The sequence below is a fragment of the Squalius cephalus genome (genome assembly GCF_949319135.1).
Source record: "Squalius cephalus genome assembly, chromosome: 17".
Taxonomy (NCBI): domain Eukaryota; kingdom Metazoa; phylum Chordata; class Actinopteri; order Cypriniformes; family Leuciscidae; genus Squalius; species Squalius cephalus.
The window spans coordinates 190001-215000 of NC_137138.1; the positions used below are offsets into that span (position 1 = coordinate 190001).

The 25000-nt window shown below is 46.2% G+C and overlaps 2 protein-coding genes across 2 annotated transcripts in view; both read right to left on the minus strand.

The window, feature by feature from the left end:
* Nucleotides 1–1109, minus strand: part of nup54 (nucleoporin 54) — a 26574-nt gene extending 25465 nt beyond the window's left edge. Inside the window, 1 exon segment of the mRNA XM_079898498.1 lies at nucleotides 1029–1109. Coding sequence (XP_079754624.1) covers nucleotides 1029–1065 — 37 coding nt within the window. The 5' untranslated portion in view covers nucleotides 1066–1109.
* Nucleotides 1110–1406: 297 nt separating this feature from the next.
* bxdc2 (brix domain containing 2) overlaps nucleotides 1407–25000 on the minus strand; it is a gene marked incomplete at its 5' end in the record, with an annotated part of 30879 nt that continues 7285 nt past the window's right edge. Inside the window, 3 exons of the mRNA XM_079847290.1 lie at nucleotides 1407–1740; nucleotides 6002–6130; nucleotides 6261–6362. Coding sequence (XP_079703416.1) covers nucleotides 1486–1740; nucleotides 6002–6130; nucleotides 6261–6362 — 486 coding nt within the window. The 3' untranslated portion in view covers nucleotides 1407–1485. The remainder of the gene's footprint in view (nucleotides 1741–6001; nucleotides 6131–6260; nucleotides 6363–25000) is intronic.

A 25000-nucleotide genomic window follows, 5' to 3' on the forward strand; every position in this document is an offset into this window, starting at 1 on the left:
GATGACGTTGCAGGGCGTCCAGATGAGCGACTGTTGTCAGCGAAGTCCACTTACCCTAACCCTACTCTAACCCTACTCTAACCCTAACCCTACTCTAAGGCCTATTTATACTTCTGCGTCGAACTGCCGCCGTAGCTACGTCGTAGGCTGTGTGTAGCGCGCGTACCCTGACGTGCACCTCTCCAAAAATGTAACAATGCGTCAACTCTACGTGGACGCAAGCGCTGTGATTGGTCTGCTAGGACCGCTCCCTCGGGTTTCACATGCTCCCTCTGCGCGCGTCAACGCGGACAACGACGCAGAAGTATAAATGAAAACCAACGCGTTGCCTACAGCGTAGAGGCTCCGGCGTAGGTCCGACGCAGAAGTATAAATCAGCCTTAACCCTAACTTACCCTAACCTCACACACACTAACCCTAACTTACCCTAACCTCACACACTCTAACCCTAACTTACCCTAACCCTAGTCCACTTAAACTGAAGTTCCCGTGTTAGGGAGTAGGGAGCAGTGGACACTGCGCAGGGACTCTGTCGAACGGAACGCATCTATACTATGTAGAAGAACATACTTGTTTAGCGGTCGTGAAGTAATTACTTACTCAAAATAAGGGTTAGGTAGAGAATATGCGATTTCGGACGCAGCCCAGCTGATGATGATGATGATGATGATGATTCGCGCGAGTTTAACCGAAGCCTCACGCGACGTTGTTGTTGTTGTTGTTGAAGCGCCGAAACAAAACGAAGTGGATGTGAATGATTTAAATGAGAAGCCTAGAGTGTCTTTATCATCATCATCATCATCATCATCATCAACACCACAGCGCACTCATGAACACACCGATCGGCGGCAACAGCTGAAATAACACGATAATGAGACGCGTCTCGTGCGCTCAGTCAGCGGCTGCTCCCATCAATCAGCGAGAACACAGTTCTTAGAGATGTGCCACTTTACGAATATACTCGACAGCTTTTGAGATGAAACTATGAATGTTTATCAGGATTCAAGAAATAGATTAATTCCACTCACTCGCGTTGCCTGTCGCGCCGCCGAAGTTGAACGCCATGTTTCCGGTCCTGCCACTAAACAGTCCGACCGGAAACAAAGAACATGAGCAAGTGGTTCCGGCGCGCAGCTTAAGGCACAAACACACTCCAGATATCTGTACTAACCCAAGAAATGATTCACACACTCCAGATATCTGTACTAACCCAAGAAATGATTCAATACAACCAGTAAGAGATACAGCTTCATTGAGCTCTCTGTGAATAATGTTTGCAGCTGCTTTTGATAAAACCTTATATAATCATTCAAACATATGTCAGTTTTAACTTTTTAAATGGTCATTATTGAGTTATAGTGTCATAATCTTGTGTATTTGTTTCACAGACCTTGATGAATCAGAATCAACACATCTTTGAACTTTAATAAAAAAGCTTTATTAACACATTGTTAACAGATAAACAGGAGCATGAAGATAACGAGATCATCGCAGGCCCTTGCGCTTCATCAGCTTCTTCTTCTTGAGCTCGCTGAGCTTCTTCTTCTTCTGGCCCTGGGGTTCGGGGGCCTCCAGCTGGATCTGAGCCGGTTTGGGATCCGCCGGCGTCAGGAACACGTCGTCTGTCACATCCTGCCGCATCACTTCCTGTTCCTCTGAGCGCTTCTCCTTGCGGATCTCCTTCACCATCTGCCTCTCCTTCTGCCTGTGGGCCGTGGCCAGCCGGATCATCCGCCGGTGCTACACACACACACACAATACAGTGTTATTCATATAGCACACATACACACACACAATACAGTGTTATTCATATAGCACACATACACACACACAATACAGTGTTATTCATATAGCACGTTTAAAAACTACTGGTGTTGACCAACGCGTTTTACAATAGCCAAGGAAACAAACAATAATATAGAATACACAAAACAGTAAAGCAAAATAAAGAACAATAAAACACATAACCTATGAACTAAGGTAAAATATTAAAATGATAATCAAGAAATGTTGAAAGCAATTGAAAAATATATACGTTTTCAAGGTGGATTTAAAAATGGAGAAAATTTGTGTGGATCTGATGTAAGCCGGTAGGCTATTCCATAACTCAGGGCCAACTTCAGTGTGAGGAGGAGGAGGAGGAGGAGGAGGAGGAGGAGGAGGAGGAGGAGGAGGAAGAGGAGGAGGAGGAAGAGGAGGAGGAGGAAGAGGAGGAGGAGGAGGAGGAGGAGGAGGAAGAGGAGGAGGAAGAGGAGGAGGAGGAGGAGGAGGAGGAGGAAGAGGAGGAGGAGGAAGAGGAGGAGGAGGAGGAGGAGGAGGAGGAAGAGGAGGAGGAAGAGGAGGAGGAGGAGGAGGAGGAGGAGGAAGAGGAGGAGGAGGAAGAGGAGGAGGAGGAGGAGGAGGAAGAGGAGGAGGAGGAGGAGGAGGAGGAGGAAGAGGAGGAGGAGGAGGAAGAGGAGGAGTGAGGAAGAGCTCTTACAGTATTGGGGGGCTGGTAGTGAGGAAGAGGAGGAGTGAGGAAGAGGAGGAGTGAGGAAGAGCTCTTACAGTATTGGGGAGCTGGAAGTGAGGAAGAGGAGGAGTGAGGAAGAGGAGGAGTGAGGAAGAGCTCTTACAGTATTGGGGAGCTGGAAGTGAGGAAGAGGAGGGGTGAGGAAGAGGAGGAGTGAGGAAGAGCTCTTACAGTATTGGGGGCTGGTAGTGAGGAAGAGGAGGAGTGAGGAAGAGGAGGAGGAGTGAGGAAGAGGAGGAGTGAGGAAGAGGAGGAGTGAGGAGGAAGAGGAGTGAGGAAGAGCTCTTACAGTATTGGGGGGCTGGTAGCAAGGAAGAGAAGGAGTGAGGAAGAGGAGGAGGAGTGAAGAAGAGGAGGAGTGAGGAAGAGGAGTGAGGAAGAGGAGGAGTGAGGAAGAGGAGTGTGGAAGAAGAGTGAGGAAGAAGATGAGTGAAGAGGAGGAGTGATGATGATAAAGAGCTCATACAGTATTGGGGGCTGGTAATGAGGAAGAGGAGGAGTGATGAAGAGGAGTGAGGAAGAGGAGGAGGAGTGAGGAGGAGTGATGATAAAGAGCTCTTACAGTATTGGGGGGCTGGTAGTGAGGAAGAGGAGGAGTGAGGAAGAGCTCTTACAGTATTGGGGGGCTGGAAGTGAGGAAGAGGAGGGGTGAGGAAGAGGAGGAGTGATGAAGAGGAGTGAGGAAGAGCTCTTACAGTATTGGGGGGCTGGTAGTGAGGAAGAGGAGGAGTGAGGAAGAGGAGGAGTGAGGAAGAGCTCTTACAGTATTGGGGGCTGGTAGTGAGGAAGGATGAGTGAGGAAGAGCTCTTACACTATTGGGGGGCTGGTAGTGAGGAAGAGGAGGAGTGAGGAAGAGGAGGAGTGAGGAAGAGGAGGAGTGAGGAAGAGGAGGAGCGAGGAAGAGCTCTTACAGTATTGGGGGGCTGGTAGTGAGGAAGAGGAGGAGTGAGGAAGAGGAGGAGTGAGGAAGAGCTCTTACAGTATTGGGGGGCTGGTAGGGAGGAAGAGGAGGAGTGAGGAAGAGCTCTTACAGTATTGGGGGCTGGTAGTGAGGAAGAGGAGGAGTGAGGAAGAGCTCTTACAGTATTGGGGGGCTGGTAGTGAGGAAGAGGAGGAGTGAGGAAGAGGAGGAGGAGTGAGGAAGAGGAGTGAGGAAGAGGAGGAGTGAGGAAGAGCTCTTACAGTATTGGGGGCTGGAAGTGAGGAAGAGGAGGGGTGAGGAAGAGGAGGAGTGAGGAAGAGCTCTTACAGTATTGGGGGCTGGTAGTGATGAAGAGGAGGAGTGAGGAAGAGGAGGAGGAGTGAGGAAGAGGAGGAGTGAGGAAGAGCTCTTACAGTATTGGGGGGCTGGAAGTGAGGAAGAGGAGGGGTGAGGAAGAGGAGGAGTGAGGAAGAGCTCTTACAGTATTGGGGGCTGGTAGTGATGAAGAGGAGGAGTGAGGAAGAGGAGGAGGAGTGAGGAAGAGGAGGAGTGAGGAGGAAGAGGAGTGAGGAAGAGCTCTTACAGTATTGGGGGGCTGGTAGTGAGGAAGAGGAGGAGTGAGGAAGAGGAGGAGGAGGAGTGAGGAAGAGGAGGAGTGTGGAAGAAGAGTGAGGAAGAAGAGGAGTGAAGAGGAGGAGTGAAGAGGAGGAGTGATGATGATAAAGAGCTCTTACAGTATTGGGGGCTGGTAATGAGGAAGAGGAGAAGTGATGAAGAGGAGTGAGGAAGTGGAGGAGTGAGGAAGATTAGGAGGAGTGAGGAGGAGTGATGATAAAGAGCTCTTACAGTATTGGGGGGCTGGTAGTGAGGAAGAGGAGGAGTGAGGAAGAGGAGGAGTGAGAAGGAAGAGGAGGAGGAGTGAGGAGGAAGAGGAGTGAGGAGGAAGAGGAGTGAGGAAGAGGAGTGAGGAAGAGGAGTGAGGAGTGAGGAAGAGGAGTGAGGAAGAGGAGGTAATGAGGAAGAGGAGGAGTGATGAAGAGGAGTGAGGAAGAGGAGGAGGAGTGAGGAGGAGTGATAGAGCTCTTACAGTATTGGGGGCTGGTAGTGAGGAAGAGGAGGAGTGAGGAAGAGGAGGAGTGAGGAAGAGGAGGAGTGAGGAAGAGGAGGAGTGAAGGAAGAGGAGTGAGGAAGAGAAGGAGGAGTGAGGAAGAGGAGTGAGGAGGAAGAGGAGTGAGGAAGAGTGAGGAGGAAGAGGAGTGAGGAAGAGGAGGAGTGAGGAAGAGGAGTGAGGAAGAGCTCTTACAGTATTGGGGGCTGGTAGTGAGGAAGGAGGAGTGAGGAAGAGGAGGAGTGAGGAAGAGCTCTTACAGTATTGGTGGCTGGTAGTGAGGAAGAGGAGTGAGGAAGAGCTCTTACAGTATTGGGGGCTGGTAGTGAGGAAGAGGAGGAGTGAGGAAGAGCTCTTACAGTATTGGGGGCTGGAAGTGAGGAAGAGGAGGGGTGAGGAAGAGGAGTGATGAAGAGGAGGAGTGATGAAGAGCTCTTACAGTATTGGGGGGCTGGTAGTGAGGAAGAGGAGGAGTGAGGAAGAGGAGGAGTGAGGAAGAGCTCTTACAGTATTGGGGGGCTGGTAGTGAGGAAGAGGAGGAGTGAGGAAGAGGAGGAGTGATGAAGAGGAGGAGTGAGGAAGAGCTCTTACAGTATTGGGGGGCTGGTAGTGAGGAAGGATGAGTGAGGAAGAGCTCTTACAGTATTGGGGGGCTGGTAGTGAGGAAGAGGAGGAGTGAGGAAGAGCTCTTACAGTATTGGGGGCTGGTAGTGAGGAAGAGGAGGAGTGAGGAAGAGGAGGAGTGAGGAAGAGCTCTTACAGTATTGGGGGGCTGGTAGTGAGGAAGAGGAGGAGTGAGGAAGAGGAGGAGTGAGGAAGAGCTCTTACAGTATTGGGGGCTGGTAGTGAGGAAGAGGAGGAGTGAGGAAGAGGAGGAGTGAGGAAGAGCTCTTACAGTATTGGGGGGCTGGTAGTGAGGAAGAGGAGGAGTGAGGAAGAGGAGGAGTGAGGAAGAGCTCTTACAGTATTGGGGGCTGGTAGTGAGGAAGAGGAGGAGTGAGGAAGAGGAGGAGTGAGGAAGAGCTCTTACAGTATTGGGGGGCTGGTAGTGAGGAAGAGGAGGAGTGAGGAAGAGGAGGAGTGAGGAAGAGCTCTTACAGTATTGGGGGGCTGGTAGTGAGGAAGAGGAGGAGTGAGGAAGAGGAGGAGTGAGGAAGAGGAGGAGTGAGGAAGAGCTCTTACAGTATTTGGGGGCTGGTAGTGAGGAAGAGGAGGAGTGAGGAAGAGGAGGAGTGAGGAAGAGCTCTTACAGTATTGGGGGGCTGGTAGTGAGGAAGAGGAGGAGTGAGGAAGAGCTCTTACAGTATTGGGGGGCTGGTAGTGAGGAAGAGGAGGAGTGAGGAAGAGCTCTTACAGTATTGGGGGGCTGGTAGTGAGGAAGAGGAGGAGTGAGGAAGAGCTCTTACAGTATTGGGGGGCTGGTAGTGAGGAAGAGGAGGAGTGAGGAAGAGCTCTTACAGTATTGGGGGGCTGGTAGTGAGGGTTCTCGTATAGTGTCGGTCCACCGAAGCTCCCCTGGAAGATCTTGATGAGGTTCAGGACGAAACGAGGGCCGATCTCCACCAGAGACGCGTCTTCCTCAATGATCTGTGGAGAGAGAGAGTTCACACACACGGGTGGGTGAGTGAGTGAGTGAGTGAGTGAGTGAGTGAGTGAGTGAGTGAGTGAGTGAGTGAGTGAGTGAGTGAGTGAGTGAGTGAGTGAGTGAGATGAACACCTGGTAGTTCCTGAACCACACTCTGTGGTCTGCGATAGTGAAGGTGAGCACGTGGTCCACGAACGGCTGACTCTTCGGGTGATACTGAGGCGTGGAGAAGATCTGAGAACACCAGAACACAGTTCAGAACTACAGCAGTGCAGTACACTACTCTCATGAAGAGACGAACACTAATAATCCAGCACTCAGAGCTACAGCAGTGCAGTACACTACTCTCATGAAGAGATGAACACTAATAATCCAGCACTCAGAGCTACAGCAGTGCAGTACACTACTCTCATGAAGAGATGAACACTAATAATCCAGCACTCAGAGCTACAGCAGTGCAGTACACTACTCTCATGAAGAGATGAACACTAATAATCCAGCACTCAGAGCTACAGCAGTGCAGTACACTACTCTCATGAAGAGATGAACACTAATAATCCAGCACTCAGAGCTACAGCAGTGCAGTACACTACTCTCATGAAGAGATGGACACTAATAATCCAGCACTCAGAGCTACAGCAGTGCAGTACACTACTCTCATGAAGAGATGAACACTAATAATCCAGCACTCAGAGCTACAGCAGTGCAGTACACTACTCTCATGAAGAGATGAACACTAATAATCCAGCACTCAGAGCTACAGCAGTGCAGTACACTACTCTCATGAAGAGATGAACACTAATAATCCAGCACTCAGAGCTACAGCAGTGCAGTACACTACTCTCATGAAGAGATGAACACTAATAATCCAGCACTCAGAGCTACAGCAGTGCAGTACACTACTCTCATGAAGAGACGAACACTAATAATCCAGCACTCAGAGCTACAGCAGTGCAGTACACTACTCTCATGAAGAGATGAGCACTAATAATCCAGCACTCAGAGCTACAGCAGTGCAGTACACTACTCTCATGAAGAGACGAACACTAATAATCCAGCACTCAGAGCTACAGCAGTGCAGTACACTACTCTCATGAAGAGATGAACACTAATAATCCAGCACTCAGAGCTACAGCAGTGCAGTACACTACTCTCATGAAGAGATGAACACTAATAATCCAGCACTCAGAGCTACAGCAGTGCAGTACACTACTCTCATGAAGAGATGAACACTAATAATCCAGCACTCAGAGCTACAGCAGTGCAGTACACTACTCTCATGAAGAGACGAACACTAATAATCCAGCACTCAGAGCTACAGCAGTGCAGTACACTACTCTCATGAAGAGACGAACACTAATAATCCAGCACTCAGAGCTACAGCAGTGCAGTACACTACTCTCATGAAGAGACGAACACTAATAATCCAGCACTCAGAGCTACAGCAGTGCAGTACACTACTCTCATGAAGAGATGAACACTAATAATCCAGCACTCAGAGCTACAGCAGTGCAGTACACTACTCTCATGAAGAGACGAACACTAATAATCCAGCACTCAGAGCTACAGCAGTGCAGTACACTACTCTCATGAAGAGATGAGCACTAATAATCCAGCACTCAGAGCTACAGCAGTGCAGTACACTACTCTCATGAAGAGACGAACACTAATAATCCAGCACTCAGAGCTACAGCAGTGCAGTACACTACTCTCATGAAGAGACGAACACTAATAATCCAGCACTCAGAGCTACAGCAGTGCAGTACACTACACTCATGAAGAGACGAACACTAATAATCCAGCACTCAGAGCTACAGCAGTGCAGTACACTACTCTCATGAAGAGACGAACACTAATAATCCAGCACTCAGAGCTACAGCAGTGCAGTACACTACTCTCATGAAGAGACGAACACTAATAATCCAGCACTCAGAGCTACAGCAGTGCAGTACACTACACTCATGAAGAGACGAACACTAATAATCCAGCACTCAGAGCTACAGCAGTGCAGTACACTACTCTCATGAAGAGACGAACACTAATAATCCAGCACTCAGAGCTACAGCAGTGCAGTACACTACTCTCATGAAGAGACGAACACTAATAATCCAGCACTCAGAGCTACAGCAGTGCAGTACACTACTCTCATGAAGAGATGAGCACTAATAATCCAGCACTCAGAGCTACAGCAGTGCAGTACACTACTCTCATGAAGAGACGAACACTAATAATCCAGCACTCAGAGCTACAGCAGTGCAGTACACTACTCTCATGAAGAGACGAACACTAATAATCCAGCACTCAGAGCTACAGCAGTGCAGTACACTACTCTCATGAAGAGACGAACACTAATAATCCAGCACTCAGAGCTACAGCAGTGCAGTACACTACTCTCATGAAGAGACGAACACTAATAATCCAGCACTCAGAGCTACAGCAGTGCAGTACACTACTCTCATGAAGAGACGAACACTAATAATCCAGCACTCAGAGCTACAGCAGTGCAGTACACTACACTCATGAAGAGATGAGCACTAATAATCCAGCACTCAGAGCTACAGCAGTGCAGTACACTACTCTCATGAAGAGATGAACACTAATAATCCAGCACTCAGAGCTACAGCAGTGCAGTACACTACTCTCATGAAGAGATGAACACTAATAATCCAGCACTCAGAGCTACAGCAGTGCAGTACACTACTCTCATGAAGAGACGAACACTAATAATACAGCACTCAGAGCTACAGCAGTGCAGTACACTACTCTCATGAGGAGACGAACACTAATAATCCAGCACTCAGAGCTACAGCAGTGCAGTACACTACTCTCATGAAGAGATGAACACTAATAATCCAGCACTCAGAGCTACAGCAGTGCAGTACACTACTCTCATGAAGAGACGAACACTAATAATCCAGCACTCAGAGCTACAGCAGTGCAGTACACTACTCTCATGAAGAGACGAACACTAATAATCCAGCACTCAGAGCTACAGCAGTGCAGTACACTACTCTCATGAAGAGATGAACACTAATAATCCAGCACTCAGAGCTACAGCAGTGCAGTACACTACTCTCATGAAGAGACGAACACTAATAATCCAGCACTCAGAGCTACAGCAGTGCAGTACACTACTCTCATGAAGAGATGAGCACTAATAATCCAGCACTCAGAGCTACAGCAGTGCAGTACACTACTCTCATGAAGAGATGAACACTAATAATCCAGCACTCAGAGCTACAGCAGTGCAGTACACTACTCTCATGAGAGACGAACACTAATAATCCAGCACTCAGAGCTACAGCAGTGCAGTACACTACTCTCATGAAGAGACGAACACTAATAATCCAGCACTCAGAGCTACAGCAGTGCAGTACACTACTCTCATGAGGAGACGAACACTAATAATCCAGCACTCAGAGCTACAGCAGTGCAGTACACTACTCTCATGAGGAGACGAACACTAATAATCCAGCACTCAGAGCTACAGCAGTGCAGTACACTACTCTCATGAAGAGACGAACACTAATAATCCAGCACTCAGAGCTACAGCAGTGCAGTACACTACTCTCATGAGGAGACGAACACTAATAATCCAGCACTCAGAGCTACAGCAGTGCAGTACACTACTCTCATGAAGAGACGAACACTAATAATCCAGCACTCAGAGCTACAGCAGTGCAGTACACTACTCTCATGAAGAGACGAACACTAATAATCCAGCACTCAGAGCTACAGCAGTGCAGTACACTACTCTCATGAAGAGACGAACACTAATAATCCAGCACTCAGAGCTACAGCAGTGCAGTACACTACTCTCATGAAGAGACGAACACTAATAATCCAGCACTCAGAGCTACAGCAGTGCAGTACACTACTCTCATGAGGAGATGAACACTAATAATCCAGCACTCAGAGCTACAGCAGTGCAGTACACTACTCTCATGAAGAGACGAACACTAATAATCCAGCACTCAGAGCTACAGCAGTGCAGTACACTACTCTCATGAAGAGACGAACACTAATAATCCAGCACTCAGAGCTACAGCAGTGCAGTACACTACTCTCATGAAGAGACGAACACTAATAATCCAGCACTCAGAGCTACAGCAGTGCAGTACACTACTCTCATGAAGAGATGAACACTAATAATCCAGCACTCAGAGCTACAGCAGTGCAGTACACTACTCTCATGAGAGATGAACACTAATAATCCAGCACTCAGAGCTACAGCAGTGCAGTACACTACTCTCATGAAGAGACGAACACTAATAATCCAGCACTCAGAGCTACAGCAGTGCAGTACACTACTCTCATGAAGAGACGAACACTAATAATCCAGCACTCAGAGCTACAGCAGTGCAGTACACTACTCTCATGAAGAGACGAACACTAATAATCCAGCACTCAGAGCTACAGCAGTGCAGTACACTACTCTCATGAAGAGACGAACACTAATAATCCAGCACTCAGAGCTACAGCAGTGCAGTACACTACTCTCATGAAGAGACGAACACTAATAATCCAGCACTCAGAGCTACAGCAGTGCAGTACACTACTCTCATGAAGAGACGAACACTAATAATCCAGCACTCAGAGCTACAGCAGTGCAGTACACTACTCTCATGAAGAGACGAACACTAATAATCCAGCACTCAGAGCTACAGCAGTGCAGTACACTACTCTCATGAAGAGACGAACACTAATAATCCAGCACTCAGAGCTACAGCAGTGCAGTACACTACTCTCATGAAGAGACGAACACTAATAATCCAGCACTCAGAGCTACAGCAGTGCAGTACACTACTCTCATGAAGAGACGAACACTAATAATCCAGCACTCAGAGCTACAGCAGTGCAGTACACTACTCTCATGAAGAGACGAACACTAATAATCCAGCACTCAGAGCTACAGCAGTGCAGTACACTACTCTCATGAAGAGACGAACACTAATAATCCAGCACTCAGAGCTACAGCAGTGCAGTACACTACTCTCATGAAGAGACGAACACTAATAATCCAGCACTCAGAGCTACAGCAGTGCAGTACACTACTCTCATGAAGAGACGAACACTAATAATCCAGCACTCAGAGCTACAGCAGTGCAGTACACTACTCTCATGAAGAGACGAACACTAATAATCCAGCACTCAGAGCTACAGCAGTGCAGTACACTACTCTCATGAAGAGACGAACACTAATAATCCAGCACTCAGAGCTACAGCAGTGCAGTACACTACTCTCATGAAGAGACGAACACTAATAATCCAGCACTCAGAGCTACAGCAGTGCAGTACACTACTCTCATGAAGAGACGAACACTAATAATCCAGCACTCAGAGCTACAGCAGTGCAGTACACTACTCTCATGAAGAGACGAACACTAATAATCCAGCACTCAGAGCTACAGCAGTGCAGTACACTACTCTCATGAAGAGACGAACACTAATAATCCAGCACTCAGAGCTACAGCAGTGCAGTACACTACTCTCATGAAGAGACGAACACTAATAATCCAGCACTCAGAGCTACAGCAGTGCAGTACACTACTCTCATGAAGAGACGAACACTAATAATCCAGCACTCAGAGCTACAGCAGTGCAGTACACTACTCTCATGAAGAGATCGAACACTAATAATCCAGCACTCAGAGCTACAGCAGTGCAGTACACTACTCTCATGAAGAGACGAACACTAATAATCCAGCACTCAGAGCTACAGCAGTGCAGTACACTACTCTCATGAAGAGACGAACACTAATAATCCAGCACTCAGAGCTACAGCAGTGCAGTACACTACTCTCATGAAGAGACGAACACTAATAATCCAGCACTCAGAGCTACAGCAGTGCAGTACACTACTCTCATGAAGAGACGAACACTAATAATCCAGCACTCAGAGCTACAGCAGTGCAGTACACTACTCTCTGAAGAGATGAACACTAATAATCCAGCACTCAGAGCTACAGCAGTGCAGTACACTACTCTCATGAAGAGACGAACACTAATAATCCAGCACTCAGAGCTACAGCAGTGCAGTACACTACTCTCATGAAGAGACGAACACTAATAATCCAGCACTCAGAGCTACAGCAGTGCAGTACACTACTCTCATGAAGAGATGAACACTAATAATCCAGCACTCAGAGCTACAGCAGTGCAGTACACTACTCTCATGAAGAGACGAACACTAATAATCCAGCACTCAGAGCTACAGCAGTGCAGTACACTACTCTCATGAAGAGACGAACACTAATAATCCAGCACTCAGAGCTACAGCAGTGCAGTACACTACTCTCATGAAGAGACGAACACTAATAATCCAGCACTCAGAGCTACAGCAGTGCAGTACACTACTCTCATGAAGAGACGAACACTAATAATCCAGCACTCAGAGCTACAGCAGTGCAGTACACTACTCTCATGAAGAGATGAACACTAATAATCCAGCACTCAGAGCTACAGCAGTGCAGTACACTACTCTCATGAAGAGACTGAACACTAATAATCCAGCACTCAGAGCTACAGCAGTGCAGTACACTACTCTCATGAAGAGACTGAACACTAATAATCCAGCACTCAGAGCTACAGCAGTGCAGTACACTACTCTCATGAAGAGACGAACACTAATAATCCAGCACTCAGAGCTACAGCAGTGCAGTACACTACTCTCATGAAGAGACGAACACTAATAATCCAGCACTCAGAGCTACAGCAGTGCAGTACACTACTCTCATGAAGAGACGAACACTATAATCCAGCACTCAGAGCTACAGCAGTGCAGTACACTACTCTCATGAAGAGACGAACACTAATAATCCAGCACTCAGAGCTACAGCAGTGCAGTACACTACTCTCATGAAGAGATGAACACTAATAATCCAGCACTCAGAGCTACAGCAGTGCAGTACAACTACTCTCATGAAGAGATGAACACTAATAATCCAGCACTCAGAGCTACAGCAGTGCAGTACACTACTCTCATGAAGAGACTGAACACTAATAATCCAGCACTCAGAGCTACAGCAGTGCAGTACACTACTCTCATGAAGAGATGAACACTAATAATCCAGCACTCAGAGCTACAGCAGTGCAGTACACTACTCTCATGAAGAGATGAACACTAATAATCCAGCACTCAGAGCTACAGCAGTGCAGTACACTACTCTCATGAAGAGATGAACACTAATAATCCAGCACTCAGAGCTACAGCAGTGCAGTACACTACTCTCATGAAGAGACGAACACTAATAATCCAGCACTCAGAGCTACAGCAGTGCAGTACACTACTCTCATGAAGAGATGAACACTAATAATCCAGCACTCAGAGCTACAGCAGTGCAGTACACTACTCTCATGAAGAGATGAACACTAATAATCCAGCACTCAGAGCTACAGCAGTGCAGTACACTACTCTCATGAAGAGACGAACACTAATAATCCAGCACTCAGAGCTACAGCAGTGCAGTACACTACTCTCATGAAGAGATGAACACTAATAATCCAGCACTCAGAGCTACAGCAGTGCAGTACACTACTCTCATGAAGAGATGAACACTAATAATCCAGCACTCAGAGCTACAGCAGTGCAGTACACTACTCTCATGAAGAGATGAACACTAATAATCCAGCACTCAGAGCTACAGCAGTGCAGTACACTACTCTCATGAAGAGATGAACACTAATAATCCAGCACTCAGAGCTACAGCAGTGCAGTACACTACTCTCATGAAGAGACGAACACTAATAATCCAGCACTCAGAGCTACAGCAGTGCAGTACACTACTCTCATGAAGAGATGAACACTAATAATCCAGCACTCAGAGCTACAGCAGTGCAGTACACTACTCTCATGAAGAGATGAACACTAATAATCCAGCACTCAGAGCTACAGCAGTGCAGTACACTACTCTCATGAAGAGATGAACACTAATAATCCAGCACTCAGAGCTACAGCAGTGCAGTACACTACTCTCATGAAGAGACGAACACTAATAATCCAGCACTCAGAGCTACAGCAGTGCAGTACACTACTCTCATGAAGAGATGAACACTAATAATCCAGCACTCAGAGCTACAGCAGTGCAGTACACTACTCTCATGAAGAGATGAACACTAATAATCCAGCACTCAGAGCTACAGCAGTGCAGTACACTACTCTCATGAAGAGACGAACACTAATAATCCAGCACTCAGAGCTACAGCAGTGCAGTACACTACTCTCATGAAGAGATCGAACACTAATAATCCAGCACTCAGAGCTACAGCAGTGCAGTACACTACTCTCATGAAGAGATGAACACTAATAATCCAGCACTCAGAGCTACAGCAGTGCAGTACACTACTCTCATGAAGAGATGAACACTAATAATCCAGCACTCAGAGCTACAGCAGTGCAGTACACTACTCTCATGAAGAGATGAACACTAATAATCCAGCACTCAGAGCTACAGCAGTGCAGTACACTACTCTCATGAAGAGATGAACACTAATAATCCAGCACTCAGAGCTACAGCAGTGCAGTACACTACTCTCATGAAGAGATGAACACTAATAATCCAGCACTCAGAGCTACAGCAGTGCAGTACACTACTCTCATGAAGAGATGAACACTAATAATCCAGCACTCAGAGCTACAGCAGTGCAGTACACTACTCTCATGAAGAGATGAACACTAATAATCCAGCACTCAGAGCTACAGCAGTGCAGTACACTACTCTCATGAAGAGATGAACACTAATAATCCAGCACTCAGAGCTACAGCAGTGCAGTACACTACTCTCATGAAGAGATGAACACTAATAATCCAGCACTCAGAGCTACAGCAGTGCAGTACACTACTCTCATGAAGAGACGAACACTAATAATCCAGCACTCAGAGCTACAGCAGTGCAGTACACTACTCTCATGAAGAGATGAACACTAATAATCCAGCACTCAGAGCTACAGCAGTGCAGTACACTACTCTCATGAAGAGATGAACACTAATAATCCAGCACTCAGAGCTACAGCAGTGCAGTACACTACTCTCATGAAGAGACGAACACTAATAATCCAGCACTCAGAGCTACAGCAGTGCAGTACACTACTCTCATGAAGAGATGAACACTAATAATCCAGCACTCAGAGCTACAGCAGTGCAGTACACTACTCTCATGAAGGAGACTGAACACTAATAATCCAGCACTCAGAGCTACAGCAGTGCAGTACACTACTCTCATGAAGAGATGAACACTAATAATCCAGCACTCAGAGCTACAGCAGTGCAGTACACTACTCTCATGAAGAGATGAACACTAATAATCCAGCACTCAGAGCTACAGCAGTGCAGTACACTACTCTCATGAAGAGATGAACACTAATAATCCAGCACTCAGAGCTACAGCAGTGCAGTACACTACTCTCATGAAGAGATGAACACTAATAATCCAGCACTCAGAGCTACAGCAGTGCAGTACACTACTCTCATGAAGAGATGAACACTAATAATCCAGCACTCAGAGCTACAGCAGTGCAGTACACTACTCTCATGAAGAGATGAGCACTAATAATCCAGCACTCAGAGCTACAGCAGTGCAGTACACTACTCTCATGAGGAGACGAACACTAATAATCCAGCACTCAGAGCTACAGCAGTGCAGTACACTACTCTCATGAAGAGATGAACACTAATAATCCAGCACTCAGAGCTACAGCAGTGCAGTACACTACTCTCATGAAGAGATGAACACTAATAATCCAGCACTCAGAGCTACAGCAGTGCAGTACACTACTCTCATGAAGAGACGAACACTAATAATCCAGCACTCAGAGCTACAGCAGTGCAGTACACTACTCTCATGAAGAGATGAACACTAATAATCCAGCACTCAGAGCTACAGCAGTGCAGTACACTACTCTCATGAAGAGACGAACACTAATAATCCAGCACTCAGAGCTACAGCAGTGCAGTACACTACTCTCATGAAGAGATGAACACTAATAATCCAGCACTCAGAGCTACAGCAGTGCAGTACACTACTCTCATGAAGAGATGAACACTAATAATCCAGCACTCAGAGCTACAGCAGTGCAGTACACTACTCTCATGAAGAGACTGAACACTAATAATCCAGCACTCAGAGCTACAGCAGTGCAGTACACTACTCTCATGAAGAGATGAACACTAATAATCCAGCACTCAGAGCTACAGCAGTGCAGTACACTACTCTCATGAAGAGATGAACACTAATAATCCAGCACTCAGAGCTACAGCAGTGCAGTACACTACTCTCATGAAGAGACGAACACTAATAATCCAGCACTCAGAGCTACAGCAGTGCAGTACACTACTCTCATGAAGAGATGAACACTAATAATCCAGCACTCAGAGCTACAGCAGTGCAGTACACTACTCTCATGAAGAGATGAACACTAATAATCCAGCACTCAGAGCTACAGCAGTGCAGTACACTACTCTCATGAAGAGATGAACACTAATAATCCAGCACTCAGAGCTACAGCAGTGCAGTACACTACTCTCATGAAGAGATGAACACTAATAATCCAGCACTCAGAGCTACAGCAGTGCAGTACACTACTCTCATGAAGAGACGAACACTAATAATCCAGCACTCAGAGCTACAGCAGTGCAGTACACTACTCTCATGAAGAGATGAACACTAATAATCCAGCACTCAGAGCTACAGCAGTGCAGTACACTACTCTCATGAAGAGACGAACACTAATAATCCAGCACTCAGAGCTACAGCAGTGCAGTACACTACTCTCATGAAGAGATGAACACTAATAATCCAGCACTCAGAGCTACAGCAGTGCAGTACACTACTCTCATGAAGAGATGAACACTAATAATCCAGCACTCAGAGCTACAGCAGTGCAGTACACTACTCTCATGAAGAGACGAACACTAATAATCCAGCACTCAGAGCTACAGCAGTGCAGTACACTACTCTCATGAAGAGATGAACACTAATAATCCAGCACTCAGAGCTACAGCAGTGCAGTACACTACTCTCATGAAGAGATGAACACTAATAATCCAGCACTCAGAGCTACAGCAGTGCAGTACACTACTCTCATGAAGAGATGAACACTAATAATCCAGCACTCAGAGCTACAGCAGTGCAGTACACTACTCTCATGAAGAGATGAACACTAATAATCCAGCACTCAGAGCTACAGCAGTGCAGTACACTACTCTCATGAAGAGACGAACACTAATAATCCAGCACTCAGAGCTACAGCAGTGCAGTACACTACTCTCATGAAGAGATGAACACTAATAATCCAGCACTCAGAGCTACAGCAGTGCAGTACACTACTCTCATGAAGAGACGAACACTAATAATCCAGCACTCAGAGCTACAGCAGTGCAGTACACTACTCTCATGAAGAGACGAACACTAATAATCCAGCACTCAGAGCTACAGCAGTGCAGTACACTACTCTCATGAAGAGACTGAACACTAATAATCCAGCACTCAGAGCTACAGCAGTGCAGTACACTACTCTCATGAAGAGATGAACACTAATAATCCAGCACTCAGAGCTACAGCAGTGCAGTACACTACTCTCATGAAGAGATGAACACTAATAATCCAGCACTCAGAGCTACAGCAGTGCAGTACACTACTCTCATGAAGAGATGAACACTAATAATCCAGCACTCAGAGCTACAGCAGTGCAGTACACTACTCTCATGAGAGATGAACACTAATAATCCAGCACTCAGAGCTACAGCAGTGCAGTACACTACTCTCATGAAGAGATGAACACTAATAATCCAGCACTCAGAGCTACAGCAGTGCAGTACACTACTCTCATGAAGAGATGAACACTAATAATCCAGCACTCAGAGCTACAGCAGTGCAGTACACTACTCTCATGAAGAGATGAACACTAATAATCCAGCACTCAGAGCTACAGCAGTGCAGTACACTACTCTCATGAAGAGACTGAACACTAATAATCCAGCACTCAGAGCTACAGCAGTGCAGTACACTACTCTCATGAAGAGACTGAACACTAATAATCCAGCACTCAGAGCTACAGCAGTGCAGTACACTACTCTCATGAAGAGATGAACACTAATAATCCAGCACTCAGAGCTACAGCAGTGCAGTACACTACTCTCATGAAGAGATGAACACTAATAATCCAGCACTCAGAGCTACAGCAGTGCAGTACACTACTCTCATGAAGAGATGAACACTAATAATCCAGCACTCAGAGCTACAGCAGTGCAGTACACTACTCTCATGAAGAGATGAACACTAATAATCCAGCACTCAGAGCTACAGCAGTGCAGTACACTACTCTCATGAAGAGATGAACACTAATAATCCAGCACTCAGAGCTACAGCAGTGCAGTACACTACTCTCATGAAGAGATGAACACTAATAATCCAGCACTCAGAGCTACAGCAGTGCAGTACACTACTCTCATGAAGAGATGAACACTAATAATCCAGCACTCAGAGCTACAGCAGTGCAGTACACTACTCTCATGAAGAGATGAACACTAATAATCCAGCACTCAGAGCTACAGCAGTGCAGTACACTACTCTCATGAAGAGATGAACACTAATAATCCAGCACTCAGAGCTACAGCAGTGCAGTACACTACTCTCATGAAGAGACGAACACTAATAATCCAGCACTCAGAGCTACAGCAGTGCAGTACACTACTCTCATGAAGAGATGAACACTAATAATCCAGCACTCAGAGCTACAGCAGTGCAGTACACTACTCTCATGAAGAGATGAACACTAATAATCCAGCACTCAGAGCTACAGCAGTGCAGTACACTACTCTCATGAAGAGACGAACACTAATAATCCAGCACTCAGAGCTACAGCAGTGCAGTACACTACTCTCATGAAGAGACGAACACTAATAATCCAGCACTCAGAGCTACAGCAGTGCAGTACACTACTCTCATGAAGAGATGAACACTAATAATCCAGCACTCAGAGCTACAGCAGTGCAGTACACTACTCTCATGAAGAGACTGAACACTAATAATCCAGCACTCAGAGCTACAGCAGTGCAGTACACTACTCTCATGAAGAGACGAACACTAATAATCCAGCACTCAGAGCTACAGCAGTGCAGTACACTACTCTCATGAAGAGATGAACACTAATAATCCAGCACTCAGAGCTACAGCAGTGCAGTACACTACTCTCATGAAGAGACGAACACTAATAATCCAGCACTCAGAGCTACAGCAGTGCAGTACACTACTCTCATGAAGAGACGAACACTAATAATCCAGCACTCAGAGCTACAGCAGTGCAGTACACTACTCTCATGAAGAGACGAACACTAATAATCCAGCACTCAGAGCTACAGCAGTGCAGTACACTACTCTCATGAAGAGACGAACACTAATAATCCAGCACTCAGAGCTACAGCAGTGCAGTACACTACTCTCATGAAGAGACGAACACTAATAATCCAGCACTCAGAGCTACAGCAGTGCAGTACACTACTCTCATGAAGAGATGAACACTAATAATCCAGCACTCAGAGCTCATACAGCCAGTGCAGTACACTACTCTCATGAAGAGATGAACACTAATAATCCAGCACTCAGAGCTACAGCAGTGCAGTACACTACTCTCATGAAGAGACGAACACTAATAATCCAGCACTCAGAGCTACAGCAGTGCAGTACACTACTCTCATGAAGAGACGAACACTAATAATCCAGCACTCAGAGCTACAGCAGTGCAGTACACTACTCTCATGAAGAGACGAACACTAATAATCCAGCACTCAGAGCTACAGCAGTGCAGTACACTACTCTCATGAAGAGACGAACACTAATAATCCAGCACTCAGAGCTACAGCAGTGCAGTACACTACTCTCATGAAGAGACGAACACTAATAATCCAGCACTCAGAGCTACAGCAGTGCAGTACACTACTCTCATGAAGAGACGAACACTAATAATCCAGCACTCAGAGCTACAGCAGTGCAGTACACTACTCTCATGAAGAGAAGAACACTAATAATCCAGCACTCAGAGCTACAGCAGTGCAGTACACTACTCTCATGAAGAGACGAACACTAATAATCCAGCACTCAGAGCTACAGCAGTGCAGTACACTACTCTCATGAAGAGACGAACACTAATAATCCAGCACTCAGAGCTACAGCAGTGCAGTACACTACTCTCATGAAGAGACTGAGCACTAATAATCCAGCACTCAGAGCTACAGCAGTGCAGTACACTACTCTCATGAAGAGATGAACACTAATAATCCAGCACTCAGAGCTACAGCAGTGCAGTACACTACTCTCATGAAGAGACGAACACTAATAATCCAGCACTCAGAGCTACAGCAGTGCAGTACACTACTCTCATGAAGAGACGAACACTAATAATCCAGCACTCAGAGCTACAGCAGTGCAGTACACTACTCTCATGAAGAGACGAACACTAATAATCCAGCACTCAGAGCTACAGCAGTGCAGTACACTACTCTCATGAAGAGACGAACACTAATAATCCAGCACTCAGAGCTACAGCAGTGCAGTACACTACTCTCATGAAGAGACGAACACTAATAATCCAGCACTCAGAGCTACAGCAGTGCAGTACACTACTCTCATGAAGAGACGAACACTAATAATCCAGCACTCAGAGCTACAGCAGTGCAGTACACTACTCTCATGAAGAGATGAACACTAATAATCCAGCACTCAGAGCTACAGCAGTGCAGTACACTACTCTCATGAAGAGAAGAACACTAATAATCCAGCACTCAGAGCTACAGCAGTGCAGTACACTACTCTCATGAAGAGATCGAACACTAATAATCCAGCACTCAGAGCTACAGCAGTGCAGTACACTACTCTCATGAAGAGACGAACACTAATAATCCAGCACTCAGAGCTACAGCAGTGCAGTACACTACTCTCATGAAGAGACGAACACTAATAATCCAGCACTCAGAGCTACAGCAGTGCAGTACACTACTCTCATGAAGAGACGAACACTAATAATCCAGCACTCAGAGCTACAGCAGTGCAGTACACTACTCTCATGAAGAGATCGAACACTAATAATCCAGCACTCAGAGCTACAGCAGTGCAGTACACTACTCTCATGAAGAGACGAACACTAATAATCCAGCACTCAGAGCTACAGCAGTGCAGTACACTACTCTCATGAAGAGACTGAACACTAATAATCCAGCACTCAGAGCTACAGCAGTGCAGTACACTACTCTCATGAAGAGACGAACACTAATAATCCAGCACTCAGAGCTACAGCAGTGCAGTACACTACTCTCATGAAGAGACGAACACTAATAATCCAGCACTCAGAGCCAGCAGTACACTACTCATGAAGAGACGACACTAATAATCCAGCACTCAGCTACAGCAGGCAGTCCATACACTCAGAGACCGAACACTAATAATCCAGCACTCAGAGCTACAGCAGTGCAGTACACTACTCTAAGACGACACTAACCAGCACTCAGAGCTACAGCAGTGCAGTACACTACTCTCATGAAGAGACGAACACTAATAATCCAGCACTCAGAGCTACAGCAGTGCAGTACACTACTCTCATGAAGAGACGAACACTAATAATCCAGCACTCAGAGCTACAGCAGTGCAGTACACTACTCTCATGAAGAGACTGAACACTAATAATCCAGCACTCAGAGCTACAGCAGTGCAGTACACTACTCTCATGAAGAGACGAACACTAATAATCCAGCACTCAGAGCTACAGCAGTGCAGTACACTACTCTCATGAAGAGACGAACACTAATAATCCAGCACTCAGAGCTACAGCAGTGCAGTACACTACTCTCATGAAGAGACGAACACTAATAATCCAGCACTCAGAGCTACAGCAGTGCAGTACACTACTCTCATGAAGAGACGAACACTAATAATCCAGCACTCAGAGCTACAGCAGTGCAGTACACTACTCTCATGAAGAGACGAACACTAATAATCCAGCACTCAGAGCTACAGCAGTGCAGTACACTACTCTCATGAAGAGATGAACACTAATAATCCAGCACTCAGAGCTACAGCAGTGCAGTACACTACTCTCATGAAGAGACGAACACTAATAATCCAGCACTCAGAGCTACAGCAGTGCAGTACACTACTCTCATGAAGAGACGAACACTAATAATCCAGCACTCAGAGCTACAGCAGTGCAGTACACTACTCTCATGAAGAGACGAACACTAATAATCCAGCACTCAGAGCTACAGCAGTGCAGTACACTACTCTCATGAAGAGATGAACACTAATAATCCAGCACTCAGAGCTACAGCAGTGCAGTACACTACTCTCATGAAGAGACGAACACTAATAATCCAGCACTCAGAGCTACAGCAGTGCAGTACACTACTCTCATGAAGAGATGAACACTAATAATCCAGCACTCAGAGCTACAGCAGTGCAGTACACTACTCTCATGAAGAGATGAACACTAATAATCCAGCACTCAGAGCTACAGCAGTGCAGTACACTACTCTCATGAAGAGACGAACACTAATAATCCAGCACTCAGAGCTACAGCAGTGCAGTACACTACTCTCATGAAGAGATGAACACTAATAATCCAGCACTCAGAGCTACAGCAGTGCAGTACACTACTCTCATGAAGAGACGAACACTAATAATCCAGCACTCAGAGCTACAGCAGTGCAGTACACTACTCTCATGAAGAGATGAACACTAATAATCCAGCACTCAGAGCTACAGCAGTGCAGTACACTACTCTCATGAAGAGATCGAACACTAATAATCCAGCACTCAGAGCTACAGCAGTGCAGTACACTACTCTCATGAAGAGACGAACACTAATAATCCAGCACTCAGAGCTACAGCAGTGCAGTACACTACTCTCATGAAGAGATGAACACTAATAATCCAGCACTCAGAGCTACAGCAGTGCAGTACACTACTCTCATGAAGAGATGAACACTAATAATCCAGCACTCAGAGCTACAGCAGTGCAGTACACTACTCTCATGAAGAGACGAACACTAATAATCCAGCACTCAGAGCTACAGCAGTGCAGTACACTACTCTCATGAAGAGATGAACACTAATAATCCAGCACTCAGAGCTACAGCAGTGCAGTACACTACTCTCATGAAGAGACGAACACTAATAATCCAGCACTCAGAGCTACATCAGTGCAGTACACTACACTCATGAAGAGATGAACACTAATAATCCAGCACTCAGAGCTACAGCAGTGCAGTACACTACTCTCATGAAGAGATGAACACTAATAATCCAGCACTCAGAGCTACAGCAGTGCAGTACACTACACTCATGAAGAGACGAACACTAATAATCCAGCACTCAGAGCTACAGCAGTGCAGTACACTACTCTCATGAAGAGACGAACACTAATAATCCAGCACTCAGAGCTACAGCAGTGCAGTACACTACTCTCATGAAGAGATGAACACTAATAATCCAGCACTCAGAGCTACAGCAGTGCAGTACACTACTCTCATGAAGAGACGAACACTAATAATCCAGCACTCAGAGCTACAGCAGTGCAGTACACTACTCTCATGAAGAGACGAACACTAATAATCCAGCACTCAGAGCTACAGCAGTGCAGTACACTACTCTCATGAAGAGATGAACACTAATAATCCAGCACTCAGAGCTACAGCAGTGCAGTACACTACTCTCATGAAGAGATGAACACTAATAATCCAGCACTCAGAGCTACAGCAGTGCAGTACACTACTCTCATGAAGAGACGAACACTAATAATCCAGCACTCAGAGCTACAGCAGTGCAGTACACTACTCTCATGAAGAGACTGAACACTAATAATCCAGCACTCAGAGCTACAGCAGTGCAGTACACTACTCTCATGAAGAGATGAACACTAATAATCCAGCACTCAGAGCTACAGCAGTGCAGTACACTACTCTCATGAAGAGATGAACACTAATAATCCAGCACTCAGAGCTACAGCAGTGCAGTACACTACTCTCATGAAGAGATCGAACACTAATAATCCAGCACTCAGAGCTACAGCAGTGCAGTACACTACTCTCATGAAGAGACGAACACTAATAATCCAGCACTCAGAGCTACAGCAAGTGCAGTACACTACTCTCATGAAGAGACGAACACTAATAATCCAGCACTCAGAGCTACAGCAGTGCAGTACACTACTCTCATGAAGAGATGAACACTAATAATCCAGCACTCAGAGCTACAGCAGTGCAGTACACTACTCTCATGAAGAGATGAACACTAATAATCCAGCACTCAGAGCTACAGCAGTGCAGTACACTACTCTCATGAAGAGATGAACACTAATAATCCAGCACTCAGAGCTACAGCAGTGCAGTACACTACTCTCATGAAGAGACGAACACTAATAATCCAGCACTCAGAGCTACAGCAGTGCAGTACACTACTCTCATGAAGAGATGAACACTAATAATCCAGCACTCAGAGCTACAGCAGTGCAGTACACTACTCTCATGAAGAGATGAACACTAATAATCCAGCACTCAGAGCTACAGCAGTGCAGTACACTACTCTCATGAAGAGACGAACACTAATAATCCAGCACTCAGAGCTACAGCAGTGCAGTACACTACTCTCATGAGGAGATGAGCACTAATAATCCAGCACTCAGAGCTACAGCAGTGCAGTACACTACTCTCATGAAGAGACGAACACTAATAATCCAGCACTCAGAGCTACAGCAGTGCAGTACACTACTCTCATGAAGAGACGAACACTAATAATCCAGCACTCAGAGCTACAGCAGTGCAGTACACTACTCTCATGAAGAGACGAACACTAATAATCCAGCACTCAGAGCTACAGCAGTGCAGTACA